Here is a 15,000-nt window from a genome sequence, read left to right on the forward strand (position 1 = left end):
TTAAATGGGGGGAAGGAGTTTAACGGGGGGGGTAAGGAGCTAAACGATCCCCCACCCCCATGTCACGCCCCCTGGACTATCATGAAGAGGGGTGTGTGTGGGGGGGAGGGTGATTAGGGAGTTAACTGGGAGTCCTGTGGGATGGGGGAGGGGGGGAGGGGGGGTTATTGTAGCCTGAGGTTCTCGTCATCACCACCAGAGGGAATTGGTGTTGCAGAGTTGTTCCCGTGTTCAAACAGGAAGGGTGGAATTATGTCCCCCTCTCACGCGGACGGGCGCGTTAATGGGGGCGGTTGTGGGGAGCGGATGGGGAAGGCTGGCGGGAGTGGGGGAGGGGGAGGGGAGATCTCGAGGGTAAGGAAAAATTCACTCTGTGGCAACAAAGATAAATGCAGGATAAGAGTTCCCCTCACAAGAAAGGTTACGATGCCATCATCGCGATAAGAAGGAGGAGAAGAAGGACAAGGAGAAAAAGAAGAAGGAGAAAAACAAGAAGAAGAAAATGAAGATGGAGAAGGAGAAAAAGAAGAAGAGGGAGAAAAGGAGAAAAGAGAAAAAGAAGAGGAAAAAGAATGATAATAATAAGAGGAATAATAATAATAAAAAGAAGAAGAAGAAGAAGAAGAAAAGTTTGGGAGGAACGTGTTCAGCTAATGCGAGAGATAAGCTTCTGCCACCGCAGAGGAGGAAATAGAGGAGGAGGAGGAGGAGGAGGAGGACGAGGAGGAGGACGAGGAGGGAATAGAGCAGATAAAAAGAGGAGGGTAAACGAGTGAAGGGGAAGAGGTGGAGGGAAACGAGGAAGGAAAAGAGGAGGAGGAAGAAGAGGAGGAGGAGGAGGAGGAGGAGGATCAACAGGAGGAGCATGAGCAGAGCAAAGAGGAAGAGAGGAAGAGATGGGTATGAGGGAAGACCAGGAGGAATAGGAGGAGGTGTGTAAGGGGGAAGAAAATTGAGGTTAAATAGGGGAAAGGGGAAGAAGAGGATGAGGAAGTAGGGAAGAGCGATGATGATGAGGAGGAGGGGGAGGGGGAAGAAACAGGAGGAAAGAAAGGGGGGAAGAGCAGAAGGAGGAGGGAGAGAAGCGAGAGGGAGGGCAGGAAGGAGCAGGAGAAAGAGGCGAAAGGGAAGGGAAGGGGAGGAAGAGGGGAAGGGGAAAGGGGGAACAGGAAAGGGAGGACAAATAGGTCGGGAAGAGGGGAAGGGGAGCGATTGGGCACGATGGGGCGAGGAGGAGGAGGAGGAGGAGGAGGAGGAGGGGGAAGAGAAGAGACCCCCTATGATAACAAGACTCTTGCCAAAGGTCTGGGAGTTTCCCCCGACGTAACACCTGGACACCCGCCAGTACACAAAGACCTTCCTCGTTGGGGTAAACCCCGCTCCCACGATCATACCCAGCAACCCTTCTAGGGATGCTCCCCGCGCCCGTCTCCCCTTGGGCCTCTAACCCTTTGTCTTGTACCCCTTCCCCCATCTGAAGATAATCCTTTTCGTATTCAGAGTTCTCAGAAGTTTGATGTGGATTGTTCGAAACGACCTCTGCCCTATGTCCGAGGATAACAGCTCTTAAGACGAATAAAATCGCCTGGCGGCAACGATAAATAAGTCTTTAGAGTGGGTCACACATGTTGGAGAAAATAATCCTCGTCCCAACTTATTCAATCTATTATTATTTTCTATATGAATTTAACACTGATGAATGATACTGACTGGCGGTAACTACACTGAAACATGGGCTATGTAGCAACTGAAAAGTTTACTAAACTAAGCATCGGGAGTAGATGAGGACGTTTAGGGATTACCTACTCACTCACCCTTGTTGCCGACAATCCCATCCGCCGCTCCCCCACCACGCCACACTACAAGGCACAACAGCAAAATTGTACCCATCAAGGCACAAAGGACTGACCGCTTCAAGAAGAGCGCCATTCCGTCCATAATGCACATCATTAATTCAATTAACCTAGCCCTAGAATTAGCTCAAGCTGTACACTGTCACTGTATCACTGTCAACTCAATAAACTGATTATCATTATTACTGTTATTATTACACAAACAAACACGACCTTAATCAGAAATACAGAAAACAGATCATAAGTTAATCTCAACCCTACAAAAACAAAATTATGAGTACGTAAGAAGAAGAAGAAGAAGAAGAAGAAGAAGAAGAAGAAGAAGAAGAAGAAGAAGAAGAAGAAGAAGAAGAAGAAGAAGAAGAAGAAGAAGAAGAAGAAGAAGAAGAAGAAGAAGAAGAAGAAGAAGAAGAAGAAGAAGAAGAAGAAGAAGAAGAAGAAGAAGAAGAAGAAGAAGAAGAAGAAGAAGAAGAAGAAGAAGAAGAAGAAGAAGAAGAAGAAGAAGAAGAAGAACGCATTACCCACTCCACCACCACCACCTACCGACTCCCCAGGAAAGAAGATTTGACTCCCTCGGTTGGCATGGCAACGGGGTCCCACCCCGGGAACACAAACGGGGGCGTCGGACAAGCACAACAATAATAATATGAGTCATCTTCCACGAGGTACGACAATAATCATTTCCTAGTGTCGATGTCATATGACAATGTCTGCATGCAACGTCTGGGGATGTGCGTGTGTCAGTATGTGTGATTCACCATGGTCTTAGATCACGTGTTGGACTCGTGATCGACAGTTATTTCCCTCCCGGAAGAGAGCTCAGAGCTCATATATGGCCGATGGGGCAGTGCTGTGACCTTACACGCACACATATACCCAACTCCCCGCCCACGACAGTTGGAGTAACGACCCGCAGCTCAGCGATACTGAAATTATTTCAGCCCAGGGCAGGATTCAAACCCGGACCGCCGTAATGGCGGCCGGGAACTCTACCACTGCGCCACCGAGTCGTGTGTGTGTGTGTGTGTGTGTGTGTGTGTGTGTGTGTGTGTGTGTGTGTGTGTGTGTGTGTGTGTGTGTGCGCGCGCGCGAACACACAAAATCATCGTCATTTCTCCCTATAATGTTGTATCCAATGAAGGTTATGTTCTTAACTTATGACAAGGCTTTATTTTTCACGTAAGAAATGGGAAAAATATTAAACCCTAAATCTGAAAAGTAGGAAGAAAACGGGGGGATAGAAGCTAGGCTCATAATTTTCTCTTTATGCAGTTCGGGTCTCGATACCTTCCTTTCTCGAGACAGCTTTTCCCTTCCCATTATTGACCTTGCCATTAACTCATGTCTTGCACAAACAGGTAATAACCTTCTCCACGCTTTTATATAAAATTGTTTACGAACTCCGTTCACTATCCCTTCACTTCATTTCATGTTTTATCATTGTCATCATCATCATCATTATTTTTCTGGGTCGCCCAGTCCATTTGCAAACATGTCCCCTTTCACTTTCTCCATATGATTATGTACTCGTTCCCATCGCTACTGTTCAACTTTTCTACACATTTATCCCATTTCCGTAATATCTTTACCTTATTTAGCACACGTCTACTCTGCTTGCACGACATACATTCCTCAATACTTCACACTGTCTCTATTTTAGCCCAATGCACCAACATCTCGACGCCACTACTCGCTCCCATACATCAACACTGTCTCCACTGTGCTCTCCACTGGCCATGACTTTGCTTCTTTTGATTCTGAATAATGAAAGGTGGGAAAGGAGGTGGTGGAGGGGCTTCTTCTGACCTCCATGTGCCCTTCTCCTCCTCCTCCTTTTGTACCCCATCTCCATCTCCGTGGGGAAGGGAGGGGGGGCGGAGAGGTCCAACGTCCTTGCTAAGCGGATCCTGGACCGGTCACTCCGGACGGGATTGCGGCGCCAGATGAGCGGAGGGTGCCAATGCTTGACCCCCACTGCCCTCCCCCCCTCCATGACGCGCGACTTGGGTCACTTAACTGTTACTCGTTATGAAAGTGGCAGTCGCCGACGAGTCTATCGAAATAAACACCGAAGTGTAACAACAAGCGAAACGTCGTACTAATAAAGGCTCTGTCCTCACATTCAGGTGTTTATTTCGATGAACTAATACTCTCCCACTTTTTCAACGTAGTGACGCACTTTGTGGATTTTATTCTGGCTAAAGGACAGGGGGGATTACATGTACCTTATGGTCGGCACCCTTTGGAGTGGAAAGGAGATCTCCATCCGAGGGAGGCCCTCAGTTGAAGAAAACCTCCTGTCTCACACCCATCAAGCTATTTATATCCCAATACTGACGTCAAGAACGAGGAGGGATAGAAGGTGGGGGAGAGCAGGAAGAGGGAGGGGAAGAAGGGGGAGAGGAAGGGGAGGATAAAAGGGAGGGGAGGGAGGAAGAGGCGGTGCTGAACGATCGCATGACCGAATACGAATGATTTGCGACCGGCACGGACGCTGACGTCATACCCTGCCAATGCAACCAGCCCAAGGTCCTCCTCCAACCATCTCAGAACTTTTCCCACTCCTACTCGAACTCCACCAACTCCTCGACCTTGTGAACCTGCCCTCAAGTACTTCATTTTTTTTTTTCGATTCTTCGTGAGACCTTTGTGTCGCACTAAATTTATACACAAGGAACTTGGTATTCGATTTGCGTCATCTGTTGAGGGGTTGTGAGGGTCCTGTGGATGGATAGAGCGATCCTACCACACAACCTGAGTGTTGACTGACAAAGGTCCGCCTCCATGAGGAACTGACACGCCCTTGATGGTCCTCCAGGACCCTTCCCCGTGAGTGTCACTAGACACTTGAGCTGACGAAGTAGAGTTCCCCATAAATAAATAAATGAATAAATAAATATATATATAGATATATTTATATATATATATATATATATATATATATATATATATTCTTCCTTCTGCTCCCAATAGTAGGCGTTATGCCTGTCAGTGGTCCCAGCATGTTCCTCCATCCGGCTCCATCATGGAAGGCCCCTTCCTCCCTCGAGCTTCGATGTTGGGCAAGTCATGTCTGCTGAGGGCTTCTTCAACATTTTCTTTGTGTGTATATAAATATATACACACACATAGTAATAATAATAATAATAATAATAATAATAATAAATGAATAATAACAAATAACAAAGACTTTATTCACCCTGTCGCCTACCGATTTTATTCTTCAGCCAGGCCAGCCCAGTCCAGGGCACACGGGCGGGCCTTACCCAGTCGAGACGCCATTCCATGAACTCGTGGCTGAACAAAATGGCCTGGCACTGGTCACAACGAACTCCTCCTTCGAGGGCGTCTCCTGGTACAACTAGAGCCTCCGACCAACTTCGGCCCAATCCCTGAAGAAGACCTCCCCGAAGTAAAGGCGTTTTCCCACTGGGCTATTTTTCCTCCGGCTGTTGAATCAGATCTGCATCCCGCAGCTTCCGGGAAGGAATCTGATATGCTGGAGGAAGATGATTTTCCTCCAGCATATCAAACGATATTCTATATATTTCTGTTGAGAAAACAAAACAGTTTGCCACAGTGATCTTACGGCGGAAAAAGTTCTGGGTGTAGGTGGGCGGTACCACCGACAAATCGGAGGTTGGAGGAAAAATAGCCCAATATGATAATCCTTTACGCCGAGTTGAAGCGGGTCTTTGAGCAATGTCGTCGTTAATCACTCTGCTACCAAATCTTCCCTATATATAACTCCCCTTTCCCACCCCCCACCGCTTTCCGCCCCATCAATCGTCAACTCTCTTCTCATAGTCCACCCGCATTACGTTGACTATGATCATCTCCCCCATGAGATTAGGTCGTCCGCTCCTGTACCACCACCACCACCACCACCTCATCTGGAGTCGACCAGAATAAAATACTTAAAGGCCAACACTAAGTAACTAACTCGCCAAACGAACGCGAGAGGTCAATTACTTCAGCGGTTAGAGTTCGATTCATGTCCACGGCTGAAATAATTTCAGTATCGCTGCGCTGCGAGCCGGCACTCCAACTCTCATGGGCCGGGAGTTGTGTGTGCGTGTGAAGGTTTACCACAGATAAGCATTACCCATAGATCGGGCATATATGAGCTCTCATCCAAGTTGTCGACCACAAGTCCAACACGTGATCCAAGATCATGGTGAATCACACTAGATCGACCGCTAATTGCTTCTTCTACGGGGGATCAACACGCAACATGTCCATCGCGCTTTGCAAAAGACTTTGCAATAAACCCAACGTCAACCGCTCCCCTTGATTCATGATGGAGAGGGAAATGGGGGGCGGGAAGGAGCCGAGGGGGAAGGTTGGGAGGATGGGAGACAGTGTGTGTGTGTGGTGGGGGGGGAAGGGAGAAGGAAGAAGAAATGGAGGAAGGCAATGAAGGAGGGAGAGGGAGGGAGGGGAAGGAGAAAAGAAGAGTGGGAGGGAAGAAGGGAGGGAGGTAGAGAAGAAGAAAAGAAGGAAGGCATTGAAGGAGGGGGAGGGAAGGATGGGGAAGGAGAGAAGGAAGGAGAGAGGGAAGGAGGGAGGGAAGAAGAGATAGAGGAAGACACTGAAGGAGGGGGAGGGAGGAAAGATGAGAGGGAGGGGAGGAGGGAGGAAATGAAATCTTCCCATAGATAGGTACTGATACCATATACTTCCACGCACTACAACAACAAAACATACAATTACAAAAAGACTGTTGTCAATACACGGAGTTTTAAGTGCATAATAATTTATGGGGATCTGGTGCATCATACTCTACGCGCCAGAGTGTGGTTCCTAAACGAATCATTGAGATCGGTAACCTGTCTATACATCCGACTGTTTACATTACCTAGTTCCTCCCTGAAGGTGGTGGGGAGGTGAGGATTGAGGCTAGAGTCTGAGGCTAGAAGTTGCCGTCAGGGATTTGGGGTTAAGATACAGATGTTAGAACTAAGGCTAGAGGTTGAGGGGATTGGGTTGAGGGTTGGTGCTGGGGTGTTGGGGACTGGGGTTTGCGATTTGTGTTTCGTCGCCCAACGCCAGCGTTCCTATCCTTGGGGACAATATCCAGATCTAAGAAGGAAATAGACAAGAACTGGTTTACCAATAGAGTGGTCAACGAATGGAATAGACTCAGTAACCATGTAGTAGTGAGCGCTGAAACTATCAGTTGGCGGGTGGTCTTGGACATGGAACGGCCTAGTGTAAGCCTTATGGTTTCTAGCAGTCTCCTTCACTCTTGCGTAAGTGGCGTCGCAGTGGTGGTAAAGGAGATATTTAAGGAGGGCGGTATGAATGTGGGGCAATGCAAGTCAAAAGTGATCGACATTCTTCTTCCGATGGAGATCAGTCTCCAACCACAAAATGATGCCGCGTAACTCTGATCCATAGAGGTGCCACAGAAGCCCCTAAAGTACTGACTGCATATGGTGTGTGTGTATATCTTTGTGTATGCGCGTACAAAGTTACAGCATTACCCATAGCTCTGACCTCTCATCCGGGTGGCTAACAGTTGTCGATCGCGAGTCCAACACGTGATCCAAGAATGGTTACCCCCCCACACACACCGCACTGGGACTTACTACCCACAAACAAACACACACACACACACACACACACACACACAGATGCACCGGTTCACAAAAAACAGTAACCGTGGAACGTTTCCCCGAAGCATCAAGGTCGTTCCCCTCCCGCCAGACGCCGCGCAGCCTTTGAAGCGCCCCCTTGGGGGAGCCCCCTCCCCCCGCCATCCTCGTTTACGCGAAGGTAAGAAGAGCAATGAGCGATTCTTGGTACCAGTCCCCCCCTCCCCCTCCTCCCCCCGCCCTACACTCCCAAGCGCGCACCCTCTCACACACTATAATCCGTTAATACTACGAGTGCATATTGAGTCAACGTCCGTTATCGTTGCAATAGCCCTTGCAACCTTTGTGTGAGCGCGCGCGCTCGCCCGCTTGCGTACGTACTCGCGTACAGTCGACATCCGATGTGTACATTGTATTATTTGTGCATAACGCGAATGTGCGCGTGCGTTTGCATGCGTGTTAAGGCGCGTTTACATCGGTGCGCCTTGCACCTAGTTTCCGTGCGGCTATGCATGCAATACGCACTTTCACACATGCCATAGCCGCATGCCTGTTTCTGATCACACCGAGAGTGAAGCAGTCGTCAACATGTCTGCTCTCGACCAAGCAGTTGCTGCTGCCGCAGCTGGTGTCATTTTGAGACAAAGACGTACTCGTCGGAAATACGGCCAAAGCATTTTATTTTGTTTAGGACTGCCTTTGACATCCCTAAATCATATCTAGCTTTTAGGGACAGCAGGGCATCACTCCGTTTGACCATGTCTCTCTAATCATCGGATTTAGCCTTCCAGAGACAAGTAAAGGAACGATAATCCTCAATAAAGTTAATATTTTTTTTAGTTTGACCAATCCGCTATACTTGCAATAAACACGTGTATATCAAATGGTGGCTGGCTGGGGTGCGACGGGCGGCGACTGTTGCACGGGTCTCCCCATCTGGAATGGGGAGACACTTGCGCCTACGTGTGTGTGCGCACGTTGGCCTGTGTTGCGCACAGATTTGAGGCATAGCCTCCCCTTGCGCAGAGGCATGCCTCTGCTTGCCTCTCCGTAAAATAGACGCATGCCTCCTCCTGTGCACACGAAAAGTTGCACCGGTGTAAACGCGCCCTTGGGAGTAAATAGAAGCATGCGCGTTTGGGTGAGAGGAGAGAAACGGATGGTGAGAGAGATGGGAGAGATACGGAGAGAAGAAAAATAGAGAGAGCGAGGGGAAGAAAGATAATGAGAGAGAAAGAAGGAGCACGACAGCAAGATGGGTGTGGGAAAAGAGATAGGGAGGGAGGGAGGGACAGATAAAGGAAGCGGGAGAAACAGAATGAGAGAGAGAGAAGGAGCAAGACAGCGAGACGGGTGTGGGAAAGGGGAGAGCGGGTAGAAGGAAGAGTGAGGGAGTGCTAGAACATAGAGGAGAGAGGAGGGAAGGTGGGAAAGAAATTGATAGAGAGAGAGAGAGAGAGAGAGAGAGAGAGAGAGAGAGAGAGAGAGAGAGAGAGAGAGAGAGAGAGAGAGAGAGAGAGAGAGAGAGAGAGAGAGAGAGAGAGAGAGAGAGTAGAGAGAGAGAGAGAGGAGAGAGAGAGAGAGAGAGAGAAGAGAGAAGAGAGAGTGAGAGAGAGAGAGAGAGAGAGAGAGAGAGAGAGAGAGAGAGAGAGAGAGAGAGAGAGACAGAGAGAGGAGAGAGAGAGGGAGAGAGAGAGAGAGAGAAATGGGAGGGGAAAGAGGAAGGGTTGGTAGTAGGAGGAAGGAGAGAAATGGGAGGGGAAAGAGGAAGGGTTGGTAGTAGGAGGAAGGAGAGAAAAAGTGAGAAGGAAGGAGATGAATGAGGAGGAGAGAGAAGAGAGGTGAGCAGTGAAAAGGGGAAAACAGTGTAGTGGGGGAAGGGAGGAGGGAGAGGGAGTAGGTAGGGGAAAGGGCGGACGAAAAGGTGGGAAGAAACGAGTTAGAATAGGAAGATGGGTAGAGTGAGAGGAAGTACAAGACAGACAGAGAGAGAGACGGGGGGAGGAAAATGATCTAGTGAAAGATGAAGGAGGGTGAAACGGAGGGAAGGAGTGATTGAGAGAAACAAAGAATAAAGGTAAGAAGGAGGATGGGGAAGGCGAAAGAGATGCAGAGGGAGAGAGAACGGGAAAGATAAAGGGGAAAAGGAAGAGGAGATTTAGATAGTGAGAAAGAAGGGAAGGACACAGGCGAAGAAAGGAAGTGGGGGAAAATTAAAATAAAAGGGAGATAAGAAGAGAAGAGGCAAAGAGAGAGGAGGAAAGGGGGGCAGGGCAGAGAAGAGAGGAATGGAAAGAGAAAAGAAGGACGATGGAGGAGAGGAAGAGAGGAAAAGATGAGAGAACGAACAGAACATAAGAATGAAGGCGACTGCAAGAGACTGTAAGGCCAACACTAGGCAGTTCCATGTCCATTACCACCTACCATCCACATCTGACCTTAAGAAAACCGATAGTTTCAGCATTCACTACATGGTTACTACTTGAAGAAAATAGAAAGAGGACAAGGGGCGAGAGGATAGAGAATGGATGGGAAGTAGAATAGAAAAGGAAAATGATAAGTAAAACAAGATATTAAAGTATATACAGAATATACATAAATGTATGTGTCCAGGCGCACGCTTGTGTGTGTTGACCCACACTACAAGGTGAATGTGCTGAAAAGAAATCCTTCTCTTACGACATGTAGGCGTAATATCGGAGGGGGGGGGCAGAGGCGTGTGTGAATAGCAGTGGTCAGACATGGGGGGAGAGGGGGGATGCAAAACGTCCTTGCTGGTATGAGTGTGAGGGGGCAGGGGTGGGGGGAGGCGTTATGAATGGAGCAGCGAGTTTATGACAACTGGGAGGCGGCGAAGGCAGGGGTGTACAATGTCTAGTTCTGCAATGCAGCAACAATAACACGGAATAACAAGAATGGTGCTGTTAATCTGAGGTCAGGTGCGGACCTGACATTCTTGGTCAAGGCAGAATCCCAGCCATTTCCTCCCTATGGAAGAGAGAGACGGGGAGGGGAAGAGAAATTCCTCCCCTGAGTATCAACAACGCCATACGATCCCCTTCGGCAGAAAGAAATCACTCCGGTAATTATTTGCTTAGCTACAAGCACTCCTCACCAGGGGTGGCGGGTTTCCAATTCCTGTGACGTCACGAGGGCGGGATCGGTGAGACATAGGAAATTCCAGGAACAACCCTTCCATCCTCCCTCACCCTCCACCTTCTCCTCTTCACCATCTCCTCCTCCCGATCTCGCCGACTGACTCATTTGCCGCCATCTTTGGAAAGTGAATTCGCGCCATCCAGGTTTCCAGATGTTTTCGATTTCCTCCCTTCACAAATTCCGAAAGAACAGCTTCCCCGATTTTTTAAGTAACAAAACTTAAGAATAGATAAACATTCAGCACACCTACATCTAATCACACTTTCTTCCCGCCTTCTACCTCTAATATGGCTAGAACAAAAAACGATAACAGAACGAAACAATCTAAATTACGAACAGGAACCAGTGAACCCTTCCCTCGATTCTGCCCATTCTTGGCGCGGTGCGGACAACGGTCATACGCACGCACACGCGGGAAGCGCGAAGGTTGGCACACACAAACGAACAAACATCCCCAACGCACCCACGCCCCCGCCGATATCTCCACAGTCCCGGCCTGGGCTGCAAAGTGTTCAGTCGTGTTCTGTCTACCATTACAATTGTGTTCTATTACGTGCTTTTTTTTCTCTCCAATGTGTACTTATTTGTGCAAATTCCACCCTTACGATTTGTTCATTTCCTGCGTTTTACAAACGTGTGCAAACCAAATGTGAATACACTTCTATCCAGAAGGCCTGTGTGTGTGTTTTGCCTAAACCTGAGAACGTAAAACAACAGAAAATAAAAATATGCAAACTACACAAAACTAAGGAGTACAACCCGGGAAGCGACACCGCCCAACCTGCAATGCGCCCTTGCATACGTCCTGAAATATTACCTGAAAACCTTCTCCATTAAGTGGTCGTCTTCCTATTACTACGGAGGCGTCGGGACTTGATCCTGAAGCTGCTGAAGCCATCTGAAGCAACTTCCTGCCACGTTCCTTCCCTGTCCTCTCCCCATCTGAGTCATGTCAGGTAAGTGTGGTGTAGAGGGTGACAAGCATCGCTTTCTGTGCGTGCGCTTTTGTGTATGTTGGTGCGCATGCGTGTGTTGTCTACGTTTATACACTGTATGTGTGTGTGTGTGTGTGTGTGTGTGTGTGTGTGTGTGTGTGTGTGTGTGTGTGTGTGTGTGTGTGTGTGTGTGTGTGTGTGTGTGTGTGTGTGTGTGTGTGTGTGTGTGTGTGTGTGTGTGTGTGTGTGTGTGTGTGTGCTTACTTGGTTGCACTTAGCTGTACAAGACAAGAGCTATATTCGTAGGATCCCGTCTCTACGTTCCCAGTGGTCAATTCTGACCTTGTTTTGACCCGGATTATTTGACTTTAATATTCTTTCACCCAAAATATTCCACGTGTGTGTGTGTGTGTGTGTGTGTGTGTGTGTGTGTGCGCGCACATACACACACATGCGTGTGTTTACATACAGCGTGTGTGCACCCGCGTGCGTTCATAGATGGCTAACATATCTCAACGATTTGACTGGAGTGATGCAAGAGATATATTGATACGACTCACACCACCACCACAACCACCACCACTCCTGTCAGGAACAAGGCGTGGCTAGGTGACCAAAATACGCCTTTACTGTAATGAGGAATTACCACCACTCCTGAATAAAATAACAAAATAACATCGTGAATTATAAGAATATGAATACCTACCAAACTTCAAGGACATACAACAGCTTCACAGGATGCACGGCGACGGTTAAAAGATCACGCAAGTCATGCGGACTGAGGACTATGCCGACGATCTATGAAAATAATGATGATCTGGAAGCACGACATAAATTCTAATCGCAAACCGTCACAAAATCATAAAATGCCCGAATATTTTGGAGCATAATACTCCCATAGACTGCTCGTTTCGACGATCCATTAAAATCAATACTGCATCGGTTAGGACAACTACGTTAAGGTATATTTTAAGAACACTCACAACCCGTGAACCCTGGAGTTTTAGACAAAACAATTTGTTTCACATAAATTAGATAACTTGAGGCCTCCCGCGCACTAAAAAGAGTGACGTCATGTCGCTTTCATCCTCACGTCCGTATTTCCCCCGCGTTGCTATTTTCACTCACGTAGAGAGGTGCAATAGACTTACGGTGGTATTCTTAAAAAATAAAAATAAAAAACTATTTTCTTATTTAATCTTATAAATACACAGTAAGATTCTTACGGTGGTATTCTTAAAAAAATATTTCCCTTCCAAGGATTTATATAAGGAAATATTATTTAAGAATACCATATCTCCCACGTTAAAAAAAATAAAGCCTCATTCTTTAATCAGAAGCTAACCAGTGCACCTTTAGCCGTGATGACTGATCACATCATAACCATTCCTGATTCTCATAACTTTTGGTCACGACAACCCAAGACAATAGCATTTCCTTTTCTTTTCAAAACCATTTAATCTTCCTAAGCCCTCAAAATTCAAGGTAGTGTACGAAACCGGCAGTAACATATCCGAGACAAATAATACCACGGTTGTTGCCATGCCAACATCCAGTACATAACAATGTCAAATTTACTTCCGCCGTATTATCTGCTGCCCAAATCGATATAAACACGACATTGCAAGGCATACCACCCCAAGACGACAACTCACCCACATTTAAGAAAATACTAAGCAAATATCAAGAAGATAAGAAACGTCTGAACAGACTTAGGTTAACTAGTTCTTATTTGTGTTTCGCCTACGCACCCTTCCGAGAAGCCTAAGTACACTTAACCGCGCGCGCGCGCACACACACACATAATGTTCGGATACACGGAACCTAGAGCACATATATTCAAATGCACGTGTATGTTCGTTGGAATATACATACAATACGTGCACACCACAAACACGTTCATATCTAAAGAAATATAAAGAACAAGTGTTTACACACACAAACACATGACTATTGCCCAACCTATGATTAAGAATATTCTAGGAACCTAAATTATGGCTTCCTCTTCCTTGTAGTTTATGTAGCTCGCTGTCCAAGTTAATTAAGAGGCTGCTTAAACATTCCGTGTAAGCCTTCGCTACAATAGCGTCCACTTTAGATTATTCTTTCTGGCTACCAGCGCCAGGTGATTTAATTCAACTAAACAGCGTCCTCATCATACGAATAAGGCAATTTGGTAACAGTCAGAACAAAATATAGAAAAATTCGTCACATTGGCGAGATGAAATCAAAATTCTCGGTAACATACTTTCGCCTTAATGTTGGCCATGTGCCCAACCCTCCAGTAACTATAAGTGTTGATGACGCTATGCACGTATTTTACGTTCGTGTTCATAGGCAAAAGCATCTTCGAACAATATACACTAAGCATGGTAAATGCGCGCGCGCACACACACACACACACACACACACACACATTAACACTGCACGCCGTTAATGTCACCCTTAAGCAAGGGGATTGTGGTGTGTAAAGTTACCTCATTACCAATCGGGTTTTGTGAACTCTAAAGCTCTCGTCCGGTAGGGTAGTAGCTGTCGATCACTAGTGCAGTACGTAATCCAAGACCATGATGGTTGATAACAGACACGTGTGAAAACAAAACACGTGATTACATCCAGAACATGCATACAAAAAAGCAAACTAGAGTTAAACGAGTGGGCGCACGCGCGCAGGGCGGATTGCAAGAACAACATTCTTTAAACCACAATTGGTGATATACAAGAAAGTATATCACTTATGTAAATACAACTCAGGAAATATGATACAGACATATGCACGTGCCCACGTGCGTGCGCGCGCACGTACACACTAAGGGTATGGCGAGTCTATTGGTTTTATTCTGGCTAATAACATACGACTTTAATGGGCTGAGGGGACTATTGTAATGATGGGGTTGAGTTTCAATCTTCCTGGGAATAAGCACGTGAAACACGAACGACATGACGTCAAGCCTGTCACGTGTAACACGACATGACGTCATAACGCTTGCACAGAGGCCTCTGGGGACACAAGAAAGCGTTGTTCCTTGTGCTCAGATTGCCCCCGCTCCCCTGTCAACGGGGCATTCCTTACGGCTGCCGGAGAGTTCCCGGATTGCACACGTTTCCTACGCAATGTTCCCGTTAACTCCTCTAAAGTGTCGTAATTGGGTTACCATTTCTCAAACGAAGAGAAGTTTCCCAAAGAAAAATAAAATCGCCAACCGACAAACATAACATCCTGTCAGTAAACACGATAATTGGTGTTGAAGGCGGTCTTCCTCATTGTTGGGATGTGTATTGCGAACATCTGCGGCGCGCTGTGTATTTACTTAATTGTAGTATACAGGAAAGGGGCTACGCTAGTGATTTCCCGTATCGTTTCCGTCTGCCATGTCTAGTGTACGCGTACCTACGCGTGTCAACCTATTTGTATTTACCTTGTTACGAGTTCCACAAGGTTGGACCAATCTCACG

The 15,000-nt window shown here is 47.1% G+C and overlaps 2 protein-coding genes across 2 annotated transcripts in view; one reads left to right on the forward strand and one right to left on the reverse strand.

Moving 5' to 3' along the window:
• lsn (vacuolar-sorting protein SNF8) overlaps positions 1 to 15,000 on the reverse strand; it is an 84,112-nt gene that overhangs the window by 52,730 nt on the left and 16,382 nt on the right. The gene's annotated exons all lie outside the window — the stretch shown is intronic.
• LOC143028621 (uncharacterized) overlaps positions 11,083 to 15,000 on the forward strand; it is a 14,445-nt gene continuing 10,527 nt past the window's right edge. Inside the window, exon 1 of the mRNA XM_076191008.1 lies at positions 11,083 to 11,565. Within this exon, the coding sequence (XP_076047123.1) occupies positions 11,559 to 11,565 (7 nt within the window). The 5' untranslated portion in view covers positions 11,083 to 11,558. The remainder of the gene's footprint in view (positions 11,566 to 15,000) is intronic.

The sequence above is a fragment of the Oratosquilla oratoria genome, chromosome 9 (assembly GCF_046742065.1).
Source record: "Oratosquilla oratoria isolate Oo_2021 chromosome 9, ASM4674206v1, whole genome shotgun sequence".
Taxonomy (NCBI): domain Eukaryota; kingdom Metazoa; phylum Arthropoda; class Malacostraca; order Stomatopoda; family Squillidae; genus Oratosquilla; species Oratosquilla oratoria.